Source organism: Octodon degus, unplaced genomic scaffold (genome assembly GCF_000260255.1).
Source record: "Octodon degus isolate 3935 unplaced genomic scaffold, OctDeg1.0 scaffold00002, whole genome shotgun sequence".
Classification (NCBI taxonomy): domain Eukaryota; kingdom Metazoa; phylum Chordata; class Mammalia; order Rodentia; family Octodontidae; genus Octodon; species Octodon degus.
In genome coordinates, this window is record NW_004524578.1 from 18,069,152 (window position 1) to 18,091,448 (window position 22,297).

The following is a 22,297-nucleotide window of genomic DNA, read 5'->3' on the forward strand; positions in this document are numbered from 1 at the left end:
AAGAAAAAAAAAAAAATCTCTAATGGATCTAAAGCTAGACTTCTGAAACTTGTAGTTAACATGTGCCTGGGTGATATACGTGTGCAGGAATGGCTACAGCTATAGCCGATCTTTTAAGTAAACTTTTATGGATGTAGTTATAAGCTGTTGGTATAGGGTTATATTTTACTTTTCAAGTTTTTAGAGGTTGAGGTGGTGTGCTACATGTAGTTTTTATTTAGTTACCTCTGCAGGCCATTTTTCACTGCCAGTGATCAAGGGTAGGCCATATTGACAGCTGATTGTTCACAAAAGGACCCTACAAATTTTTATTGCCCTCTCAGCTAAGGTAGGGACAGCCTTGGATGGGCATGAATATGTGTAGACAAGAACTAAGTTAAGCTGTACATGTTTAAATGGAGTGAGGTCAGGCTCAATGACATAGATGCTGAAACCTGAGCTGGCTGGCGATACGGGTGCCAGTGCTGTGGCTTAAGTGTGCAGAATGCACAGTGGATCTTCCAGGAGTACTAGGCAAGTTTTTCTGGCTGGGGTTGCTCTTTCAGTGACTTGGGTCCCTGGAGGGGGGTTAAGAGTGCAGGCTTGGTATCTTTGGTGGCAGATTTACAAACAGCAGCAGAAAGCAGTAACAAGAGAGCTTTCGCTAAAATAACTTTGTCTGAGGTGACCACAGCATATCCAGCCTGTCCTAAAAGAGCTATTTCCATTTGTAACAGGACGTGCCAACATCTGTCAGGGGGTCCATTTTTAGGTCATAGTCTGATGGGCCCTGCTTGGAGGGCAGATACATGGCAGGACTGAATGGAACACAGTTATCTGGAGGTCCAGTACAGCATGTGGCACCGGGACAGCTAGATCTTAGGAGATCTAGCTCTCGGGAGAGCTTGTCAGCTTCTTTGGTCAGAAGGGCAGTGGCTATTAGGCCATGAAAGAAAGGTGGGAGGCAGCCCTCAGCAACTGGATCCAATCAATTGCACAGGTAGCCACAGGGCATTCATGGGGGCTGAAGGCCAAGGAAGAATCACTGCTTTTGTAAATGTAAGGATCTAGATTCTACAGAAGATAGCAGCTCCAAGAAATACGCAGTTTTTTCTTGTAACCAGTTTTTTGACAGATATTATAGCAGAGCTTTCATATCTTTCCAACAGGCAGCTTGGGTGTCATTAATCATAAGTTCGGTGATATTTTGTCCTGGGAAACTAGTGAGGTTAGGTGTGAGGGCTTCTCCAAAGAGGATAAACAACTTTTTGAACCTCTGGGAGGTTGAGTTCAGGTCACTTGACTTTTGAATGCAGAACTGGAATCTTGCCATTTAAAGGCAAAGAGGGTTGGCTGACAGGAGCCAATGGAAGGCAGAAGAAGGGCACCCTTTAGGTTCAGGCAGGTGTAGCAGCAGGCTGTAGGTGACAAAGGACTGAAGCAATGTATATGGAGGGCAACCATGGCAGCTCTGGTAGCTCAGAGATCCTGAACTGGCTTTCCAGGGAGGAGAGGTATACTTTAGCAGTTTGACAGTCTGCAGACATTTTATAGTTTTGAAGCCTCATTTTCTTTCTTTTATGAGGGACTGTGACAGAGATGGAAGTGACAGAAAAGCAGGCTATCCTGGAGCCAAATCTGTTGCTAGGGCATCCCTGAAAATAGAGAGTACCCAAACCCTTGTGGCAATGGAGCAAGGGTCCAAAAAGGGTGTATGGGTTGGAAACCACAGAATGCAAGGTGATAGCTGCATTGTTAACAGCTTAGAGATCTTGTCCAAGGTGATTGTCTTGATTCCTCCCATTGCTAAGGTAAAATCCCTGACACCCAAAATTAAGGAAGAAAAGGTTTATTTAGCTCATAGTTTAGAGCGGTTTCAGCCCATAATTATCTGGCTTCAAGACAGGGTGGCATGGCGCAGGGGCAACACTTCAAGACAGCAGAAGATAGAAAAAACAAGAGCCAAATGGAGGGGAGAAGAAGCCTCTTTTCCTCCCCTATATCGTAAGCAGGCCAGCCTCCCTAGAGTAGGTGTTGAGTACCCTTGAACAATGGCACAGCAGACAAAGGGTAGGTGCCCTCAAAGAGAGAGATTGACCATTCAGATGCCCACCTAGCTGTGCCCCTCACGGAGACTTAGGCTGAACTTTGCTAAGCCTAAGGAGGGTACAAGCCCTCTGTTTTGCCATAGGTTGATCACTGCAGAACTGCAGGTGAGGATCCAGTTAGCCACCATGACCCGTGCTTCTCAGTCTTGGGGTAGACGGAGAAACCTATTGCTTATACTCTCTAGTCTACTCACTCACACATTCATTCAACAGGTTCTCAGAGGATAAGCATTCCAAACCCCTTCCCTTGAGGGCGGTCCTGTCTAATGAGAATTGATCACACTTTGCTTCTCCTCGAGCTAAGTAGGACTGACAGACTAACAACTAACTGGGGTGTCCCTGGGGTTTGCCCTGAATCGGGCAGGCAGGCAGGCAGAAGCACAGACAGACTGCACTCTCCTCCTTTTAGGGGCCAATGTGAGCTGCTCAAGGGGGGAGCCAAGAATCCTTCTTCAGACCTCCAAGGGGACTCAAGAAATCTCAAGGGCACACCTTCCCATAGGGACCTGGAGAGGTTCCTACTCTGATGAGGGCCATAACTGGTAACCAGAAAGGTCAGCATGGTCAGTTTTCTTCACTGAACCAACAGCAACAGAAACACCAAGACAACACCCAAGATTTGGAGCCAGATTTATTTTCTGTCAGAAGGCACTGATTGGGATATTTCCCAAATCATCAGGCCATGATCTCTGCTGGTCTAGGGCTTACATGGGATAAGCAAGCAGGAAGTACTGAGGCAGAATGGCTTGTCAGCTGGGGATTGGTTCTTACAGTATCCACCATAGTGACCAGCTATATACATCACAGTGACCAGCCACTTCTAAGAAACAAAAGTTACAGGAACTATAACCAGAACTATTACCTGAGAAACTAATAACCTGAAGTATACTGGCTGAGGGGGACATTTCTGCTACAGTAACAGAGGGCCCCGGCTTCCACATGGCTGGAGTTGGCTGGGCGATGCACAGGACACCTCACCACAGACCCATCCTCCACACTCTTATCCACTTCTAACCATTCTGCTGCCTGCCTGGCTCCATCCTGCTGAGACTCAACCACCTTGGTGTACCAGTCAGGGAGCACTCTGAGCTAGAGCACAATGGTAGCCACCAAACCAAGCTATCAGCTAGTTGATGAATCCAAATCTGTTTCAGTCTGCCTGGTATTGGGAAGTAAGTGTATTTCCTTCTAGTGAGCCATCAACAATTCTACTGGGTGGGAAGCCTCAAAAGAGAAACTTTAAATAATAAAGATTGCTCAAGTAACTAATTGGAGAAATAAAAGAAATGTGATACTGTTTGCATTCCAAGCCTGTGAAGCAGGTCATATTGATTACATTTTTAATTATTGAAGCAAACCATGTACAAACTCCATTCTAACAGAGATAGACACTCTAATGCTCTGTTCAGTCTCTAGATATAGCCATGCCTGGGGACAGTGAGGGGAGGGGCTTCTGTTAAAGTAGCTGAGAGTGGTGGGTCGGGATGCTCAGTGCACTGCCTTGTCACTTTGTGGGATGCAAGCCTGTGATCCCCCAAATAATTTATTTGGTCTGGCAAAGCCTCAAGAAAACCAGAGTTGATACTGAATGGGTTAGTGGGAGGTTGGGCAGCTCACTAGGAAAGGGGCCAGGGCTACTGGCATAAGGAAAAGCTCTAAGGCAACAGCTATTCACCTGCTAGCCTAATCTTCCGTAGTATTTATTTTTCAGCAACCTTCTCATGCCAGTGGATACAGGGCTAACGCTCTGTGGGACCCCGCTCACACCCACTCTTGGGAGCCAACTGTGTGTACCTCTTCCCAATTCTGCATTTAGTGGTGACTCAAAATCTACCTGGATAGAGTATTTACACCATGCAAATCACCAAGGATTACAAAACAACAGAACACCACCATCATAACCCCCACTGGCCACCACGTCCAAGTGTTAGTGGAAATACCAGCTAGAACTCCACTCATATTCAGAGTGTTCCCTGGATTCTGGGACTAGGTGACAGGCAACCTTCCAACAGCTTTAAATATACACATTTAAGGGCTGGAGTGTGGCTTATTGGTAAAGCACTTGCTTACCATTCCAAGGTCCTGGGTTTAATCTAAACACTGCAAAGATAAATAAATAAATAAATAAATAAAGTTACTTAAATCTCATAGCAACCCCAAAAGGCACAGCTTATTAGTATACCCAACTTACAGATGAGGAACTGAGGCATAGAAAACTCAAGTGACTCACCTAAGGCCACGTAGCTACATCAAACAAACCCAAGCTCAAACTTGGTGGACCAGAGCCAGAGCCCATGTCTCTACGTGGCTGCGCTAATTCTCTTCTTCTCCCTTCACAAACTCCAGTAGGCTATGGGCGCCACCAACCACAAGCTCTCCACTACTCGGGTCTCTTTTCAAAAGGAGAGAGATACTCGTCTAATCGCCAGAAAAATTCCCCTCCCACTCCAGAAATGTGCCTAATTATGCCTTCTCAAATGCAAAGTCGTCTTCATTACATAAACAGGTGGAGTGTCCATATGCACAATTATTGGTAATGAATGCTTTTCAGCATGCCTGCTCTGGTTCTAGCTCCCCTGCCCTCCTCTCTCCCACACTGAGGGCATAAACCCTTCTGGCCTTCCATGGCTCTTGAAAAATGCCGGCCTGGCCTCAGCATGTGGAGCACGCCCAGTCCTGGCCCCAGCCCTGCAGGACCTGAGAGGCTTCTGGGAAGTCCTGGCTCATTGCATCAGGACCAGATGGCTGGGGAGATTATTACAATTTGATTTCTACATAATCCATAAACTTGAATGGTCTAATGTTTCTTCATATGTATTATCATGTAATCCCAGGAAAAGCTGGGCAGGGCCAAGAGCCTGGCTCTCCCTGACCCCACAGGCCTCGCATGCTAGATCTACCCACAGGTCTCATGAAAGCCAAGAAGCCCTGCCAGGGGCCTGGGGGAGATGCTGGCACGGGGCAGTGTGGACACCTTAGATCCCTGAGAGGAGTCACTGTAGTGAGGGAGGCATGAGGGCTCTCAAACCAGGCCCAGCCACTCCCCGTGTGATATCTGGACAAAGTCCAGGCTAGAATCAGAACCCCTGGAGTCTTGCAGCCTGGCCTTCCTTCTGTGTGATGCCTAAGATAAGGACTGCCCCTGCCAGGGTGCCACTATCCCTAGGGGTAGAGAGAAGATGGAAGCAGATAAGGCTTTATCCATGGTGTGTTTGTGAACCTAAGACTATTACCCCCTCCCTGTCCCGTGCCAGGAGAGGCTGGCCAGTCACCCACGCCCATCCTGAGGTGACAGAGTACACCAGTATTGATGGACTCCAGTACCCAAAGGTGTCCTTTGTATGCTTAGCATCCAGGGCTGTGATCACTAGTGACTAGTCCTGGTGACAGTCAGCATGCCACTTCATTCTCCAGGTCTGTACCCCCCACCTACCTGTTAGGAATGCTTGTGTCACCCTGATTTCCTCCCGCATCTTGAGAAGATCAAGAAAATTAGAGCAAATCTACAGGGAAAATCTAACACATCCGTCTGCTCGAAGTAAAAATGCATTTAATCGAATCGAACACATAGAAAAATGCTTAGATGCTGGTGCTGAGGCCCTTTATCCTAGTTCTCATTACCTTTTCAAATTTAACCTCTCCTGAATTTTTATACCCTCTTCTTGATTCCGTTTAATTTTATTAGCTCAGTCTAATGCATTAACCTAATGTGTTAACACCTTGGTGCTTTTTGTCTCACAACGTAGCTGCATGTTTGCAGCGGCCTTTCAATGCCTTGTCTCCGTTTGTAACAGGTAGACATCTGCCTGCTGGTGCTCACTGGCACTAAGGCTTTGGGGAAGAAGAAACAGGGGCTTTCAGATAGGCAGCGCAGCTTCTGGCCTGGAGCACCGGGGCAGCGAATGCATTTGTGCGTGGCGCCACCCTGTGGACACTATATATACTGCATGGGTCCCGCACTGATCCACATCTATGGCAGCCCCATCAGGACCATGTAAATTCCAGATGCGTCAATGAGGCCCACGTGCCAGCAAACATGTAACACACTCGACATCGAGTAGATCCTTCGGCCTACTGCAAACAAAAAAATGATCTGTAATAGAATGTCATAATTCTAAAAAGCAACAATGCTGAGGCAGAGACTGGCTTGCTCAAGTCAGTTTCAAGGTAGGAATTTAAACTTAGGGAACCATGCTCAGATCATAAATGTACCTATACCTTTAGGAGAGTGATGGCCCCATTCTTCTTGCTTAACCCAGATAGAGCTGGTTCCCTTGCTTCTGAAATCACATCTGGATCGTCCAATGTGGTTGCAGGGGTGTGACTGGGTAAAGCACAGTTCTGCCTCCAACCTCCAAAAGTGCTGTATTCAAAATCATGAGTCTAGGAGACTGGGTACTGTCACTGTAGTCATTTGCAATCCATCTGGACAGGGCTGAAGACCTCTAAATTCAGATATGCAGGCATGCAACAATGTACACCTAAGAAAATCTTAGAACCCAAGAAAAATCCAAGAACAGTAGAGGGAAAAGAGGTCGTTGCTGTAGCTGCTCATTCAACTAACTGAATACTTTCAACAGGGTTTAATCCAACAATGACCTGACCACCATCAGAGGAAAGGCTGTAGCCACAGGTGAGGGTATTCTAAGGTGTAGATATTGGCCAAGCATCAGTCAGGATCCAGCTAGAAAAGTCGCCTGTCAGATAGGTCAGAAAGGGAATTTTAAAAAGACATCTGGTTACAAAGATGTTGCACAGAAGGAAAAATAGAAATATGGGCAGTGAAGCAACTCAGAGATTAGCAAAAGCCACCACCATTTCTGGAAATGAACGGATAGAGAAAGGAGGTGGTGTGCTACCACGAGCCTCAGCCATTCTGCAGGAACGTGAAAGTGGGAGGTTGCCAACAGAACCTGGGACCCCAAAGATGGTGGAAATATCTCCCAAGCAAAGAATAAGGAAGAGTACTTAGCTTTTTTCTCTCTCATCTCTCACCAGTACCTCTTATTAATCAAATCCTGCTGAAATCCAGTTAGCAAGAAATCTTGAGGAATGTAACTTACAGGGATCATCACACCTATCTCCCAACACACACACACACACACACACACACACACACACACACACACACGTGCATTGCAAAGCACAGCAGAAAGATCTGAGGACCTGAGGCATAGGAAGAAGACCTGAAGTGTGTGTGAGGTGAATATTCTTGAGTACATGTGTGATGTGAATGTTCAAGGATGTGCATGTGTATCATACTGGACTCAGAGATGTGTGTGATGAGAGTGCACGGTGTGGGCTGGTGTGATAATTATATATATATATATATCCTTTTGGCATCAGATTGATGCCAAAGGCTTGTAGCCCTGTGTGCTAGGAATACAAACCTGAGCATTTATGTACGATGTGAACAACCCAAGGGTGTGTATGTAAGTGATGAGAATATTTAAGCTCTTGGGAGGTGTGATGGGGTGCACGTGCACTGTGAACGTCCAAGGATGTGTATACGTGATACGAATGAGCAAAGCTGTGACATCATGTTTAAGAATGTGTATGAGAGATTTGTAATTTATGATTTGTGTGTAAGAGATTTTTGAGAAAACGTAGGAATTGGAGAACAGAAATGTTCTCTATAGATGGGGTAGAGGACGGTAACCATAAGTCTTCTTTTCAGCAAAGACTGTATGCTATTTTTTTTTTTTTTTCTAGTACTGGGGACTAAACCGAGGGCCTCTGCACTGAGCTACACCTCCCAGTCCTGTTTGTATTTTCTAGTCTGAGATAGGCCTCACTCAGTCACTAATTTGCCCAGCTTGGGCTCAACCCTGTGGCTCCTCCTCCATCTTCCAGAGTGCTAGGATCACAGGCATGAGCCGCTGTACTTAGTGTATCTTAAGTTTTTGCCCAAACTTTACACCCAGTATCACAGAGGACACTTGTCCAAAGCCTGTACACAAGGAAACTACAAGAAAATTTGTTTCACACACATATTTTTCAAAGTAGTCACCTTAAAAAGTTAAATTCTTATTTTATGGTTGCAGCCATGGCTTAGTGAAATTTTTTAGATCTACTTTCAGAGCCTAAATGCTTAATAAAAAATCTCAAATCACTACTCATAATCCCATATGCTTGTTGGCTGAGGTTGGAATGACCCAACTTAGTCACTTAAGTCACTCTCACTGTTGGTTTAACAACTTTCCCCAAAGGGGAAAACAAAGCTATTTCATCACCTTTTGAGGCCAAGCATCCCTTAGTATACAGATTAAAACACAAGTTCCATCACCAGACAATTAACATTGGAGATGGGAGTGCACAGGGAGCTATGGGAACAATTAAGAAATAAGAGGGGGCCAGGGAGATGGCTCAGTGGAATAAGCACTTCCCTGGCAAGTACAAGGGCCTGAGTTCAATCCCTGGTTCTGCCAAAAAAAGAAAAAAGAAAATTAAAAAAAGAAAGAAAGAAAGAAATAAGAAAGAGCACAGAATGTGTAGAATCATAGTATATGCAGTTCACCCTGGCACATTCAAACTATTAGGCAGAGATTTTTAAGGTAAGACAAATAATAGTACAAATAATACTTTATACTGTTTCAATCCATTGTGTTCTTCCCAGGATCCTGTCTAGAGTGAGCCAGAGATAGGAGAGGCAATTCCATTGTGGATCCTGAACCTGGGTCTTGTATGAGCACCTCTGGATGCTCAGAGTAATTCTCAGTCTTCATATCCTCCCAAGTGCTCCAACTCAAGCTTTCCAGGGGTGGGGGGCACAGACCTGAGTCATTTTCTCCTTAGTGACAGCACTTAGGAGTTTACACCAAACATAAGCCAGCTGGAGAGCCCCTTGCTCAATCAAACCATGACTGGCCCCATCACAGAAGGAAACATGGCTATGCTGGATTCCCCCAGAGACCTCAGCCAGTCACCAATATCACCTTTCTAAGGAATATTTCCATAGTAACTTTGATAATATATATTTTTCACTAGAATCCAACCCTGACATAAAATGTGGCCATACAAGAATGAACTCATTCTCTTTTCCAAAAAAACCACTCCTAAACTATCTTGGACAGTTAAGAATGTAAGACACTAGGCTAAACCCCACAGACACTGCCCTCCAGGCCCACAGAACTTTACGTAGGCCTCTCTGGGCTTTGTGCATACATTTCCCACCTGTCCTTTCCCAGCTTCCCTCTCCTCATCACTTTGGGTTTAGTTTAGCCTTGGTTGTCTGGGAGGCCTTCCCTGGGCCAGATAGGGCTGGGTACACAGCATACACTTCCCTTTGCTCGCTGATGAGTCTGTTTCCTGACACAAATCTTACTACTAAACTACTGTGAGAATACTGTTCAGAATTTTGATTCACCATTTTAAATCCAGTGCCTGGTATCAAAAGCAATCTCATCCACAAATACCTGTTGAAGGGTAGCTGGAATGTTTCAAGAATTCACATTAATGTGTTAAAGAGTTTTTCCCATGTGTAACTTCTCAAAATTCCTACTACTGTACCCTAACCTTACTTCCTCTAGTTCAGACAAATATAATCACAGACATTCCTTATTTAATGACCAAGTTCTGGTCCTGCAACAAGGTTGTTAGAGGACTTGGTCACTCAGTGCAGAATGGTAAATACTACGTAAAACACAATACTCAGAACAAAGAAATGGTCAAAGAAAACTCCAATTTGATGACTTTGCTTTTATTTGCATAATTCTTACCTGCAGCAATGTGGAACACAACATAAAACTACAGTACTGTACTATACAGAAAAATCAGCGAACACCACAGTATTGCATAAACAAGGTATACTGCACCAAAAAAAAGACACTGCAGCTCCATCAACAAGATCCAGAGAAATGTGAAAAAAAAAAAAAAGTCGTAAGTTCAATCAGCAGGTCCTAAGTCTGGACAGTTGTTACATTGGTAGGTCATTACACAAGGAACATCTGTATTTGACACCCCCATGGAAGCAACATATACATTTGAAGACCATGATGCCCATGAGTGTGTTCTCCAAGTTCAAAGCTCCAACTGCTTACGCCTCGTCTCAGTTACTCTTCTCTCGTGGCTGGGACAAACACTCAACACCCAAAATGAAGGAAGGAGAGGTTTATTCAGCTCACAGTTACTGGAGGTTTCAGTCCATACTCGGCTGGCCCCAAGGCAAAGTGACACATGGCAGAGAGCAGCAGTTCATGGTGGCAGCAAAGAGCAAGAGCCAAGGGAGGAGTAGCAGCAATAAAGGTAACAGAGAGGAAGTCTGTCTCTCTTAAATTGCATTCAGGCTATCCGCCCCAGGCTGGGGGAAGTACTCACACCCATAATCCCAGCAGTACTAAAAAAAAAAAACGCATAATCCCAGTGGATCATGAGTTAATCTCAAACTCTAGAAGTCCCCGCCCCATGACTGTAAGAGGCTTTGGGGGAACGAGACACAAACCATAACAAGCCTCATTGTTCTATACTCCAAATCTTCATTGTCTAAAAAAATGACCCAGTTCAGACTTTTCCAAAAGGCCTGTAGCAGTTGTCCCTCAGTGACCAACTAAAGAATTCTATTACCCAGGCTGTGTCTAGGCAACAAGAGATACCGGAATCATACAGCTCCGCGTTCAAATCCTGGTTCCACCACACATCGACTACCGGATCTTCAGTCTCTTTGCCTCTAATTCATCTACTGATCTAGAAATGGCAAGGGAAAATACTGCCAACTGACTTAAAATGAAGCAGATTAAATGGACAGCAGGCCTAGTATGAGGCTACACGAAGAGGACCCATACCATGGAACTCTGGGTCCCCTTCCTCTCCTGAGGACACAGCATCCATCCGAGCACTCCCAGAGATGACCCCAAGTACTGAATTTATCCTGGCTGGTGACATGCCAGCTCCCAGCTGCCCTTAACTCCAGAGGGCAGGGACTGAAGACTGCTCAGCCTGAGGCAGGAGCTGCTTCAAAGGCAGCAGCCAAGACCAGGTGCAGTTGAAGGGACCTTCCATATCCAGAAACAAGTGGCACACTCTGCCACCTTGTGGTTATCCCACAAATGATGCTGACCAGTCACAAAGCCCTGCTCTGGCCCTCCACCTGCAATCTGCCTTGTGATGGGGAGGGAGACTGTCATACTTCCCAATCTGAAGGTAGCCTCCAAATTCCTACTTCCACCTTGTTCTAAGCCATCCCTGTTATCCTCAAGGCACCTAGTCTCAGGGTACCTCGGCTGACTATACTAGGAGGGTTTTCCCCTTACTAGTCCAAAGGAAGGTTTAAAAGGTCTCTCTCCTACCCCAGCCACTCAGCAGCTAGCTGCAGCATGGGGGTCCACTATGTCAGTGACCAATGGTATGTTGGTACTGCCAAAGCTTCTGAACAAAACCCATTGCTGGTTTTCCTGACCCACTTTGTGTACAGATCCCTTGCTCACTGGACCATGCCCAACCTGACTCATGATACCCGTCAGTCCCCACCTCAGCTGCAGCAACAATTCATCTGAACTACGCGAGCCTGACCGCAGGATCCATGCTGGAAGACTCTTCTAGAAGCAGGGGTAGGCACAGTTTCCTCCCCCACTTCCTATCTCAAGCACTGAAATTCCATGGGAGGCAAAAGGTGACTAAAAGTCTAAAGTGGCTGGCCATAATCCAGGCTCCATGGGCTTCTAAGAAATAACGCTGAGAAGGGAAGGGTTGAGGCTGCCCTGAGCTTTCAAGCAAACAGGCTTTATCGTGCTGTGTGTGCTTGCAGCTTAGCGATCTGTGAGCTCTTAATAATTGGGTTGCTGACCTTTCAACGGCGCTCCTTTTTCCCCTGCTGGGGTAATAGAATGGGTCAGCAGGTCTATTCTGTTTTTAGTGCCCCATAAGCCTGCACAGTGGCTGTGGACATCAGGCCCAGGGTGGGATGGAGTAACACGCCTGAGTAGCTGTGCGTAGTTATGAGACTGACCTGCCACACACCCACTCTGAGACTGGCTGATGGAATCCATTAATGTCCAAATCACCCGTGTCCCTTTCCAAATAGGTCAGAAATGCTTGGTTGCCACAATGCATAACCTAGAAAAGGTGAAAATGGGGGCTATAAAAGCTACAGCTGATACAGATGGATTCAAGAGAACTAGGAGCCCCTGTCAGAAGGAGGCTGTGCATTAGCCATGCACAGCGCTAAGTACTTCCAAATGAATTACCACATTAGCAGAGAAACAACAACATCTTCATTTTACAGATGAAAAAGACAGGTTAAGAACTAGCTGTGCTCATGGATGGTCTAAGTGTGAATTCTGATCCTGTTATTTACTAGCAAGCAATCCTAAGCAAGTTAACTACCTTCTTTAGGTCTGTTTTCTCATTGATAAAATGGGGATAACAAAGCTTGCACCACTGGTTCTAAATAAAAATGTACAATTAGGGGATAACAAAGCTTGCACTGCTGGTTCTAGATAAAAATGTACAATTAGGGAAGGGTCCTCTCACTGTTCTAGGTCCTAAGGAGTCATTCCACTGTGAATAATAATAGTTGCTGTAACTTTTAAGTCACATAAAACATTCAAAAACCATTTTCTGGCTCCAAAGTCTGGTGCCTAGGAAAAGAGAAGCTGACTTGTTTTTTTTGAAACTGGGGTCTGGGGTGTCAGACATAACCTAAAGTGCTAAGTGGACAAGCACGTACTAGGTGCAGAAATGGCCCAGCAGGAAGTTACCCAGTAAGATAACAGAAAAACAAGTTATCAAGTACAGCAGCATTTTATCCACAGTACTAACAGAGGTGGGAACCAGACTCACTGGAATCATTTGAGGAAAGGTCTGACCAAGGGAGTGGCAAGGCTAAGCCTATGTCTCTGAAGGAGGCTCCTGGTGAGCTGGGTAGTGTTCTACATGTCAGATACATACAAGTGTGTGCATGCAACACACTTCAAACTGCAAATCCTAATCTGTGCACTACCACACGCATCATACTCTCTTCCAGAATATCTTATTTTGCTCCTAACCAACTTCCCCCCAACAAAATTTTTGCTCATGTTTGGCAACCAGTGGAAGGTTCAAGATGGCACTCCACAAATGCCATTCTACTACAATGCTAAATATCTTTCAGTCTAAAAATCACACTCCAAAAATAACAGAAGAGATCTGGAGAAGGCCACTTAAAAACCTGTGGAATTTCATAGCCAGAGCCCAAACAGCAGAATTAAACCAGAGGATATCAGTGCAGTGACAGCCTGCTATTTCATGTACTGGTCCTTGGTAGTCACAAAGCCTGAGACGCACCACTGCCTGAGAAGAGATGAGTTCCAAAAGTAATAACCATGTGGCCATGGGCAGGGCCTTCTTTACCAGCTTTTTAAAACAAAGGGTGGGTGGCCAGGATGTATTCCCAGCTTCATCCTTTCCACCCTTACCCCAGCTAACTGAACACAGTGGAAGGGCTACTTACATACTATATCCCACTAAAGAAACAATGTTACAAGCTGGGGCTGTAGCCCAGTGGCAGAGTATCTGCCTAACATGTACAAGCATCTGGGTTTGATCCTCAACACTATATAAAAAAACAAAAAAAGAATGTTAACAAGCTGATCAGTTTATGTGTGGTTATAAAGTCATTCCTGTCCTTCTAGGCTGGAGGAGCCTAAGATCCAAGATCAGACAGTACACATCACACATGACACAGTCCAAATCCCAGAGTGCACCCTGGCCCTACAGCTATGTCCAGGCTTCACCCTGGGTGCTCCACTGCCTTTGATGCACATGCTGTCCTGGGGCTCATCTTCCTCAGTACTGAGGGAAAGAACACCTGCAGGAGGCAAAAGGCAAGGAGATCGATACGGGACAAGGCACCTCACTTTCACCACAGAAAGCAATTTCCCTGACCCTGAGTAAACACACAAGGCTACATCTAAGGCCAAAACCAAGTTCCCATCAAAGGGCCTTCTGCTTGAGCAGAAGGTTGGATGACAGGAAACCAGAAAGTTTGACGGGATCTAGGACTGCAGCCTCCCCATTGGAGCCACAATTCTTGGCAAACGGACATATCTGACTCCCTAAATCTCTTGGCCACATGTAGCAAAATGTTTATTTGTCCCTTCAGGGATGGGGAGCAGTGATGACCCAAGCAACAAACTGAACAGCCGCAAGACCCAACCCACAAGCAAGAGGTCAGCTTTCTCCTCTAATACCACAGGCGATATACAGCATGACTCCAAGCCAAGGCATGGCCTGGCCCTGACTCCTCCTTTCATAGGATGGTAATAAGCCAAATTTGCTTGTTTTACAAGACCACTTCAAAACAGGTACAACATGACTGGTTTATAAACATAAAGCACTTTTCAGAAAGAAAAGTTGTCAGCACTCAGAAGGCTGAGGCAGGAGGATCGCCATGAGTTTGAGGCCAATCTGGGTTACATGATGAGTTCAGGGCCAGTTTGAACTACATAGTGAGACCCTGTCTCCAAAAAAAGAAAGAAAAAGAAGGGAGAGGGAAAAAGGAAACAAAGCATTATTTCCTCATCTAGATTAAAACATCTTCCTATCAAGTAGAAAGGAAAAACAAAATAGAAAATAACCATATAGTGAGGTTTTTCTTGTAAGTCTAGAAGCTTTCCAAAATGCAAGGCTGTAGGTCAATTTATTTCCTTCTGTTCTTTCTTCCTAGGCCCAATAAGTCAATTAATTCACTATAAAGTAATAAAACACTCAATTATTATCAGATTGGAGAAAATGGAAAGGTGCCCTGGGAGATCGCTCTTCGCAGGAAGAAGTCAGTTGTTCCCCCAGGACAAATCAGCTGAGACCAACACAGGGCAGATTCATTTAATTCTTCAAATTCAGTTTCCTGCTCAGCATCCCCTGCATATGTGGGGAAACCACACCAAAGTCCGCGAGGCCCAACCTGTCTGAGGTTCACCCACAGGTCATCAGAGGTCCAGAAGAAATTTCCTAACCTGGGTCAAGTACTTTGGTTTCAAATAGTCACCCAGCTCCTCCTTACTGACCCACACATGATGGCCATTCTTTCCGGCCTGAGAAAAGTCTCCATTTAATAGTAGTGCTTTGAAGAAGAATATTTTGGCCCCGAGGTCTCTCTCTGTCCGCATTGCCTGGGGGAACTTGAACTTGTAGTGGCCACACGGTGCATTTCCTAGGAACTTGGCTTCCATGTTGTTTTCTAAAGGAGGAAAAAAAAAACAATTGGGAGACAAAACACACCGTCCAGTTTATTCCAGCTTCCAATATCACAGAATTCTCTATGAATGCAGGTTCCAGCCCTGAAATAAAAGTAATCCTTAGGACTGAGGACACAGGCCATTCCCAAAAGAGCCACTTGCCCTCTCAATCCAAATGCTTCCTGGTCCATGGCGTCCAGATCCAGTGGGTCCACCCTAGGTGCCAAGTTACCCCCTGAAATCACACTAAAGCCAGCAATGCAGTTCCAGAAACACTTCCTAGGCGTGAGAGCGGCCGGCTTCTGCATACATCCTGCTCTCCACTGCTGGTGACACTTGGTATCTGCACAGCGAAGTTCACCTGCCTGTCAATGGAATGTCACAAGCAAAACAAAGAAAGAGCCACAGATTTGACTTCTCTTGAGTGAAAACATCATAAGCAAAGCTAAAAGCCAGTATCTACAATCTGTGCCTAGGGTTTAAATCCTAGTAGGCAGTTCCAAGGGTGGGGAAAGGGAGGATTCACTGCTAAATGGCATCAGAGGAACTAGCTAATTCGATGGAAAAGGATGGATGCCAACATCAGCAGTATCACCACATCGAAGTGACGCTACAGATGTAAGATTTAACCAAATTTTTAATTTTCATAAATAATATCTTCATCCTGGATGGTGGCTGTATGAGTAACTAATATTTCCTGAATTCTTCTGTATTTTTAAATTTTTCATTTAAAAACACTGGGATATTTTCTGTATTATTACTGAAAAAGTCTTTTTTTTTTCAAAATCAGGAATTGAACTCAGTCCCTTGCGCTTGCCAGGCAAGCGCTTATTCTACTGAGCCATCTCTCCAGCCCATTACTGAGAAAGAAAGGTCATTCTACACAAGACTCAAAATGAAAACATGTACTTGTCTATAAAAAATTGTATTTTCCTATAAGGAAATACAAAGCACAACAAAGTCAAAGACAAAATGATAAACTAGGAAAAGCATTTTCATCACATTTAATGAGAAATATCTTCAAGTACTATATTGAGGAGCATTTAGAAATCAAGGGGAAAAAAAAATCAAATCCAAAGAAAAATGACCCAAACATATAAACAAGAAGTTCACATGTAAATATATCAACAACCTATAAATACATTAAAAGGTACTCAATCTAACCGTAATTATAATTAAATTATTTAATTATAATTTCTGTAATTAAAGAAATAATAACACATGAGTTTGAGATGCAGCTCAGTGGAAGAGAACTTGAGCCTAACATGCTCAAGGCCCTGGGTTCAATTCCCAGCATTACAACAATAATATGCCATTGTAGTTGATCCTTTCTATCTCTTTATCCACAGGTCATGGGTCTGTACTGAAAACACAGTGACATTATTCTCTAAACAAGAAGTATAATAATTACTCACATGACACGTATCAAGTATCATAAGTAACTAGATAAATGAAGGTATACAGGAGGATGTATGTGTGCAGGTTACATGCAAATATTATGCCACTTTATAGATCCACAGATATTCAAGTACAGAGTAGGAGAAAGGCCAGGACTTGATCCTTTGCACATATTGAGAAAAGACTGTAGTAATAATGTTCAAAAACTTTGGTCTTCTGGGTTTGTATGAGAGACTAAGGGGCAAAAATGGTACCTTTGCACATGTTATAGAGATATAAATTAGGGGGATGTTATAACTAATTTGCCAAATCAATTTCAATTGTACACACACTTTCACCTAGCCAAGTCTAGAACTTATCCCCTCCCAAATACACTTATTTGCTCATGTGAGCAAAGATGAACATACAAGACGTTCCCTGCCACTTCATTTATAAAAGCAACAGACTAAGCAAATGACAGTACTTAAACATTATGAAATAGTCTGCTGGTGTTAAAAACATCTAAAATCAGTCTTTACATGTTGATCTGGAAAGACATTAAAATCTATATGAGGAAAAGGCATTTAACTCTGTGTGTATCTGCATCCTCCTACTATATAAAAAAAACAAAAAAATAAATATTTCTATGTTTGTATACGCCGAGAAAATTTCTAAGGATATACATATACCAACAAGAAAACTCTTAGTGGAGGTTGGTTCTGAGAAGACAAAAGCATTTCTTATACTATATTTATAAGATGTTGTTTAGAAAGTTTTCACCATATACATGAACTATTTAATCATTAAACAAATACTAGCATTTGAAGAGACAGTGTAGCCTCACTAACATACAATATAAAATGTGAGCAGTACATATCTGAAAATTATACTGGAGTATTTCTCTATACTTTTCTGGATTTCCCAAACTTAATTCAATAATGCAAATTACTTTGCTAGAAGCTGGAAAAGATGGATTGAAAAATATAAGCAAATCAAAAAGAAAATCAGCTCATTAAAACATGAGGAAAGGATCTAAACAGCAGTTCATGAAAGAAGACATAGTAAACATACAAAAAGATGGTTACTCTCACTAGCAACAGGATGAGCCAATGTGTGCTAATCCCCAAAGGAGAACGTGCTAATCCTCAAAGGAGATCATTTTTACCATCTGTCTAAGCTATTTCACACATTTTGGGGTAGAGGCAACAAGGCAGCCCCCACAGCATTCCTAATATGTCAGCTGTTATATATGCTTTCTGGAGGACAAGTGGGCAGTACTTATCAAAAACTAAGTGTGCCTAGTTTTGGCCTATTAATCCCACCCCTAGAAATTCCATCTTGCACAAATATTGGAAGTATGGAGCCAATGTGAAGAAAGTAACCTATTTATCTTATACATTCATTGAGCTTGTCACTGTCACTTTTATATTATTACTTTAGCAAATTTGTAATAAATGTTTGCAATAAACAAATATTTTATTTTCTATGCATTAAGTATAAGTTAAATTATTGTCACTTACACTTAATTATAAAGGAAACTTTAAGAGGAGGGAAGCATAGCGCCAAGGTGGCGCCTCTTCCATTTTGGACAAAGGAAGTAGAACAGAACAAGAATCTATCCTGGAGGCTTGAGGGAGGCTGAGCACTCAAACACATTATCCTGGCAAGTAATCCAGCTGGCAACTCCTATGTGATAGCTGAGACTGCCACGTTCCACTGTGGCTTTCTGTCTCTCTTGTAGGCCAAAGGGGCCCTGGTTAGAAGGGGCCAAGGGGGCACACACTGATTGCTGACATTTTGTTAGCAGCTTTATGCTGGGGCCAGGGCTAGTCAAGCAGCTAGCTGTACACCTATGCCACAAAATCCATTTACTCAACACTCAGCAAGAACTTACTATGTACCAGATACTTTGCTGAGAATAGAGATCACAAAGAAGAACAGACACTGTCCAGGCTTTCGGCGAACTCAAAATTCTGGCTAGGGAGAGAAGAGTGCAATAAACAATTACTACCGTGTAATAGCATAAGTGAAGGGGCTTTTCTCCATTAGGACCTAAACTGCTAGGAAGTTAGGGTAGCATCCAATTTATCACAGAAAGCAAGTGCCTGGAGAGGATGGCCTGGCAAAGAGTAGATGTTTGTTTCAAAACCTAAATAATGGTACACACAAGTGGGATGGAAGCCCAGGAAAAGGCACTCTCTCTACATGGAGGCTCAGGGAAGATCCCAGCATGAAAACTATAGAGCAGTCTTAAAAACTGGGCAGCACATCAGGAAAAATTAAAACATTCTGCCAAGAACCAGCAGGCCTCAAAGCAAAGTTCTATAAAAGGTCACATTAGTCAAGGAATATAAAAACTTTAAGTCAGAACTTGAAATATACATATTAACAATGCAAGTCAGAAGAAGACTGACGAAATAGGGACAAGGCACAGAGGATGTCTATAAGCTATGCTGGAAATCTGACTTTTTATGAGAAACCTTTAAAAATTCTATACAGAGAGGTAACAAGGGATTTGTGCTTCAGAACATTGATGTTAGCAGCACTGAAGGGTACGACACAAAAGCAGAATGACTTCTTAGCATCTGCTTCAACTGGTCAGCACAGTGGTTCTCCTGGCAATGTCTAGAGACACTTTCGTTATTATTCTGAGGGTGAGGGTTAGGGGGTAGGATGAAGTAGTGCTACTGGCTTCTAGTGGACAGAGGTCAGAAATGCTGTAAATGTCCTAAAGTGCACAGAATAGCCCCTCCACAAAGAATTACCTGGTTTAGAACATCAACAGTACCACAGTTAAGAAACACCAGTCTCATAAGAAGTGAAGAGAGTCAGAGCTAACGCCAAGAGAATAATAACAGGACTATTTGGGACAAACCAAGTAGGACTCAAAGATTTACATATGTTGGAATGAGGTAAAGAAAAACTAATGTTTCTAGTTGAATGAATGCATAAGCCACGGTACTGACAAGCAAAGCGACAAGGATAAGAAGAGAAGCAGGCAGAGAGAACAGTAGAAACATCAGTCCTGAATGTACTAAAATCTCAGGGGGACAAAGATAAGACTCACTCATTTTAAGGAAAAAAATCCTTGTCTGGACTTTTCTAGTGGAAAACATTTACCATCCCATTTGCTATCCTTAAGCTCATTCTCACAGTTAACCTATAAATTCTCCAGCTTGGTCTAAAATTTCCAAAAAAATTGAAACAAGATCTTACTATGTTGCCCAGGCTGGCATTAACCCATGGGCACAACTAGTCCTCCTACGTCAGGCTCTCAAGTCGCTGCCACTGCAGGCAAACATGCACCACTGCACCCAGTTCTGAAGCGAATCCCACAAGATTTAAAGAAAGCAGGGAACTCACCTGAAAGGGTGCTCAGTGCTCGCTCAGCTGTGCCTCGAAGGGTCTCCCCTGGCTGCCACTCTATCTGGGGTAGCAACCAAACATCCTCATCTCCAAATCTCTCTCTGACTAACAGGACAAGTTTTCGGTCTAGCTTCCGATGCAGTGAGGTTCGATCATTTTTTTTATCAGCTTCTGTGAAGAAAAATAAGTCAGAGGAGGCAAAGAAAGTCAATCTATCATAATCAAAAAACTTAAAAGTTTTAGCACATTTAAGGAGAGCTATAACCTTTGTCTCTAAAGAACATATAGCCAAATTACAACCCTGACTCATTTCTCTAACTCTGACCTCTTTCAGGGTACAGGCTCACAATACATTTCCTCTGCAGAGCAAAACAAACTCTGAAAAAGAAACAACACCCATAAAAATTCAAATATGGCTGCTCCGTTAGGTTTGCTATTACTGACCTAAGTGGCCCCACTTTCTCTGTCCTTCACTCATCTATGAAACAGTAACAGAATCCCTTGCTTTAAGAGGGATGTCTGAGGAAACACAAAACTAGAAGAAAAAGGGTTTTTTGCTACTCTGGCCTACACTAGGAATTAAATTCAGATAACATTCACAAAGTTTAACTGAGAAAGGCCACCTCAACACCAAAGTTGACATAGGATTTTTAAAATTGTATTAGGATAGATGGAAACAATAAGAAAAGAATTTATTTTCCTCAGATATGTTTTGTTTTCTGAAGGTGTTACTTAAAACACAAATGTGAGGCAAACCTGTTATACGATCTCCAGGTTTGAACTTTAGGAACGCCTGCTCCCATGAATCTTCTAAATCTTGTATAAGCAATATATCCTGTTCATCCTCCTCCTCATCATAGAGGTCAGCTTTCTTCTTTGTCATTCTCTGGGCTTCATCCAGAGCACGAAGTTCATGGTCTGAATATAGGCTTCTCTCTACCTCAATCTGAAAAAATTAAAAGGATCAAAAACAACAAAATAAAGAAAAAACTGGAACAAGTAAAACGAAGCTATAGCATTATCCGTGAACAGGCTCAGAAGTTTATCACAAAATAATCATGCAATCAAAACAAACACAAAAAAGAAAAAGAAAAAAGGGCTGCCTGCATGAAGCTTGAGTTAACATTTGTCAGTACATCAGAATGCAGCTGGGGATCAAGACTGCTACAAAGAACAGAGGACCACATCCTAGTCCCACCAGGCTTTGATCAGCATCTTATCCCCAGCATCCTACTTTCCTGCCCTTTCCTTTTTCCTAGAATGTTTTTCCTCCTATTCTTTTTCACAAGGGATTTCCACTCATCCTTCTGAACTCAACTGAAACATCAGCTTCTCTAATAGATACTCCTTGAAACCTCCCATAAACTCAAAATTAGGTGTCTCTGTGAAACACATCACACTGTAAGTTCCTTTTCAACACACACCAGAGTCTGCAATATTATGTGATTATTTGGTTACTGGCTGCCCCCACATCCACTTGACAGAAAACCCTGAGTCACAGCTGCAACTGTCTTATTCAGTATTGGATCTCTATCACAACACAATGACACACACACTGCATGTGCTATAAAGTGAACAGCGACACTTTTGCCAAAGTAATAAGCAAGTAAGTAATTTGACCGAAAAACACAGAAGAGTTTATAGCTTTCAATAGTCCAAGACCAAAAAATTTCAAATGTTCGGTAAACGTAAGATCCTTCAATCATTATCTGTGGGAACTTAGCATCCTCACAACCACCATACTCAGTTTTTGCGAGCTCCTAGTAACAGGGATTGATTCTTGTCACCACTGAATCCAAAATGCGTCAAATGAATAAAAAAGGAAAGCGTCAACAAAGAGTTGTCTAGACAACAAGGGAAAGGAAAACACTGTTAAAAGTTTACTATGCGTCAACCCAAGTCAAATTTAGTTAGCTCTACCTTGCAGACGGGTACACTGAGGTTGAGATAAGAAATGTCTTGCTCCGGGTCACACAAACTAATCGGTCCCTAACCCAAGATCGAGCCAAGTCCCAGCGCTACTGTTCCCGCCCGTCACCCTTCAGCCCGCATTTGTCCTACCTGCTGCAGCACAGCAGCCATCTCTTCCTGCAATGGGGTCAGAGACTTGGAGATAAGCGGCGGCCGCTGCAGACATAACGCGCCCCATAAACGCCACGGTGACCTGTTGTTTGAGGGAGAGGTCTCAAGAGAGAGGCTGCGAGAACCCAAGCCACCTGCCCAGAGCCTCTCGAATTGCCGCCAGCCTCTCGTCAAGCCGAACAGAGCGATCCTCACGGGCGCCGCCATCTTTCTGCCTTTCCCAAAATGCCCTGC

General features: G+C 43.6%; 2 protein-coding genes across 2 annotated transcripts in view; one reads left to right on the forward strand and one right to left on the reverse strand.

Annotated features, from left to right (window-relative positions):
- Positions 1 to 2,338, forward strand: part of LOC101581454 (protein CBFA2T2-like) — a 4,831-nt gene extending 2,493 nt beyond the window's left edge. Inside the window, exon 2 of the mRNA XM_023712320.1 lies at positions 2,301 to 2,338. Coding sequence (XP_023568088.1) covers positions 2,301 to 2,338 — 38 coding nt within the window. The remainder of the gene's footprint in view (positions 1 to 2,300) is intronic.
- Positions 2,339 to 14,598: 12,260 nt separating this feature from the next.
- Positions 14,599 to 22,271, reverse strand: Mrpl46 (mitochondrial ribosomal protein L46). The gene is made up of 4 exons (XM_004623282.2): positions 22,043 to 22,271; positions 20,738 to 20,927; positions 19,979 to 20,152; positions 14,599 to 15,240 (listed from the first exon to the last, which is right to left on the reverse strand). The coding sequence occupies exons 1-4, from the start codon at positions 22,268 to 22,270 to the stop codon at positions 14,990 to 14,992; spliced, it is 843 nt and encodes a 280-aa protein (XP_004623339.1). The 5' UTR covers position 22,271; the 3' UTR covers positions 14,599 to 14,989.
- Positions 22,272 to 22,297: the final 26 nt, after the last annotated feature.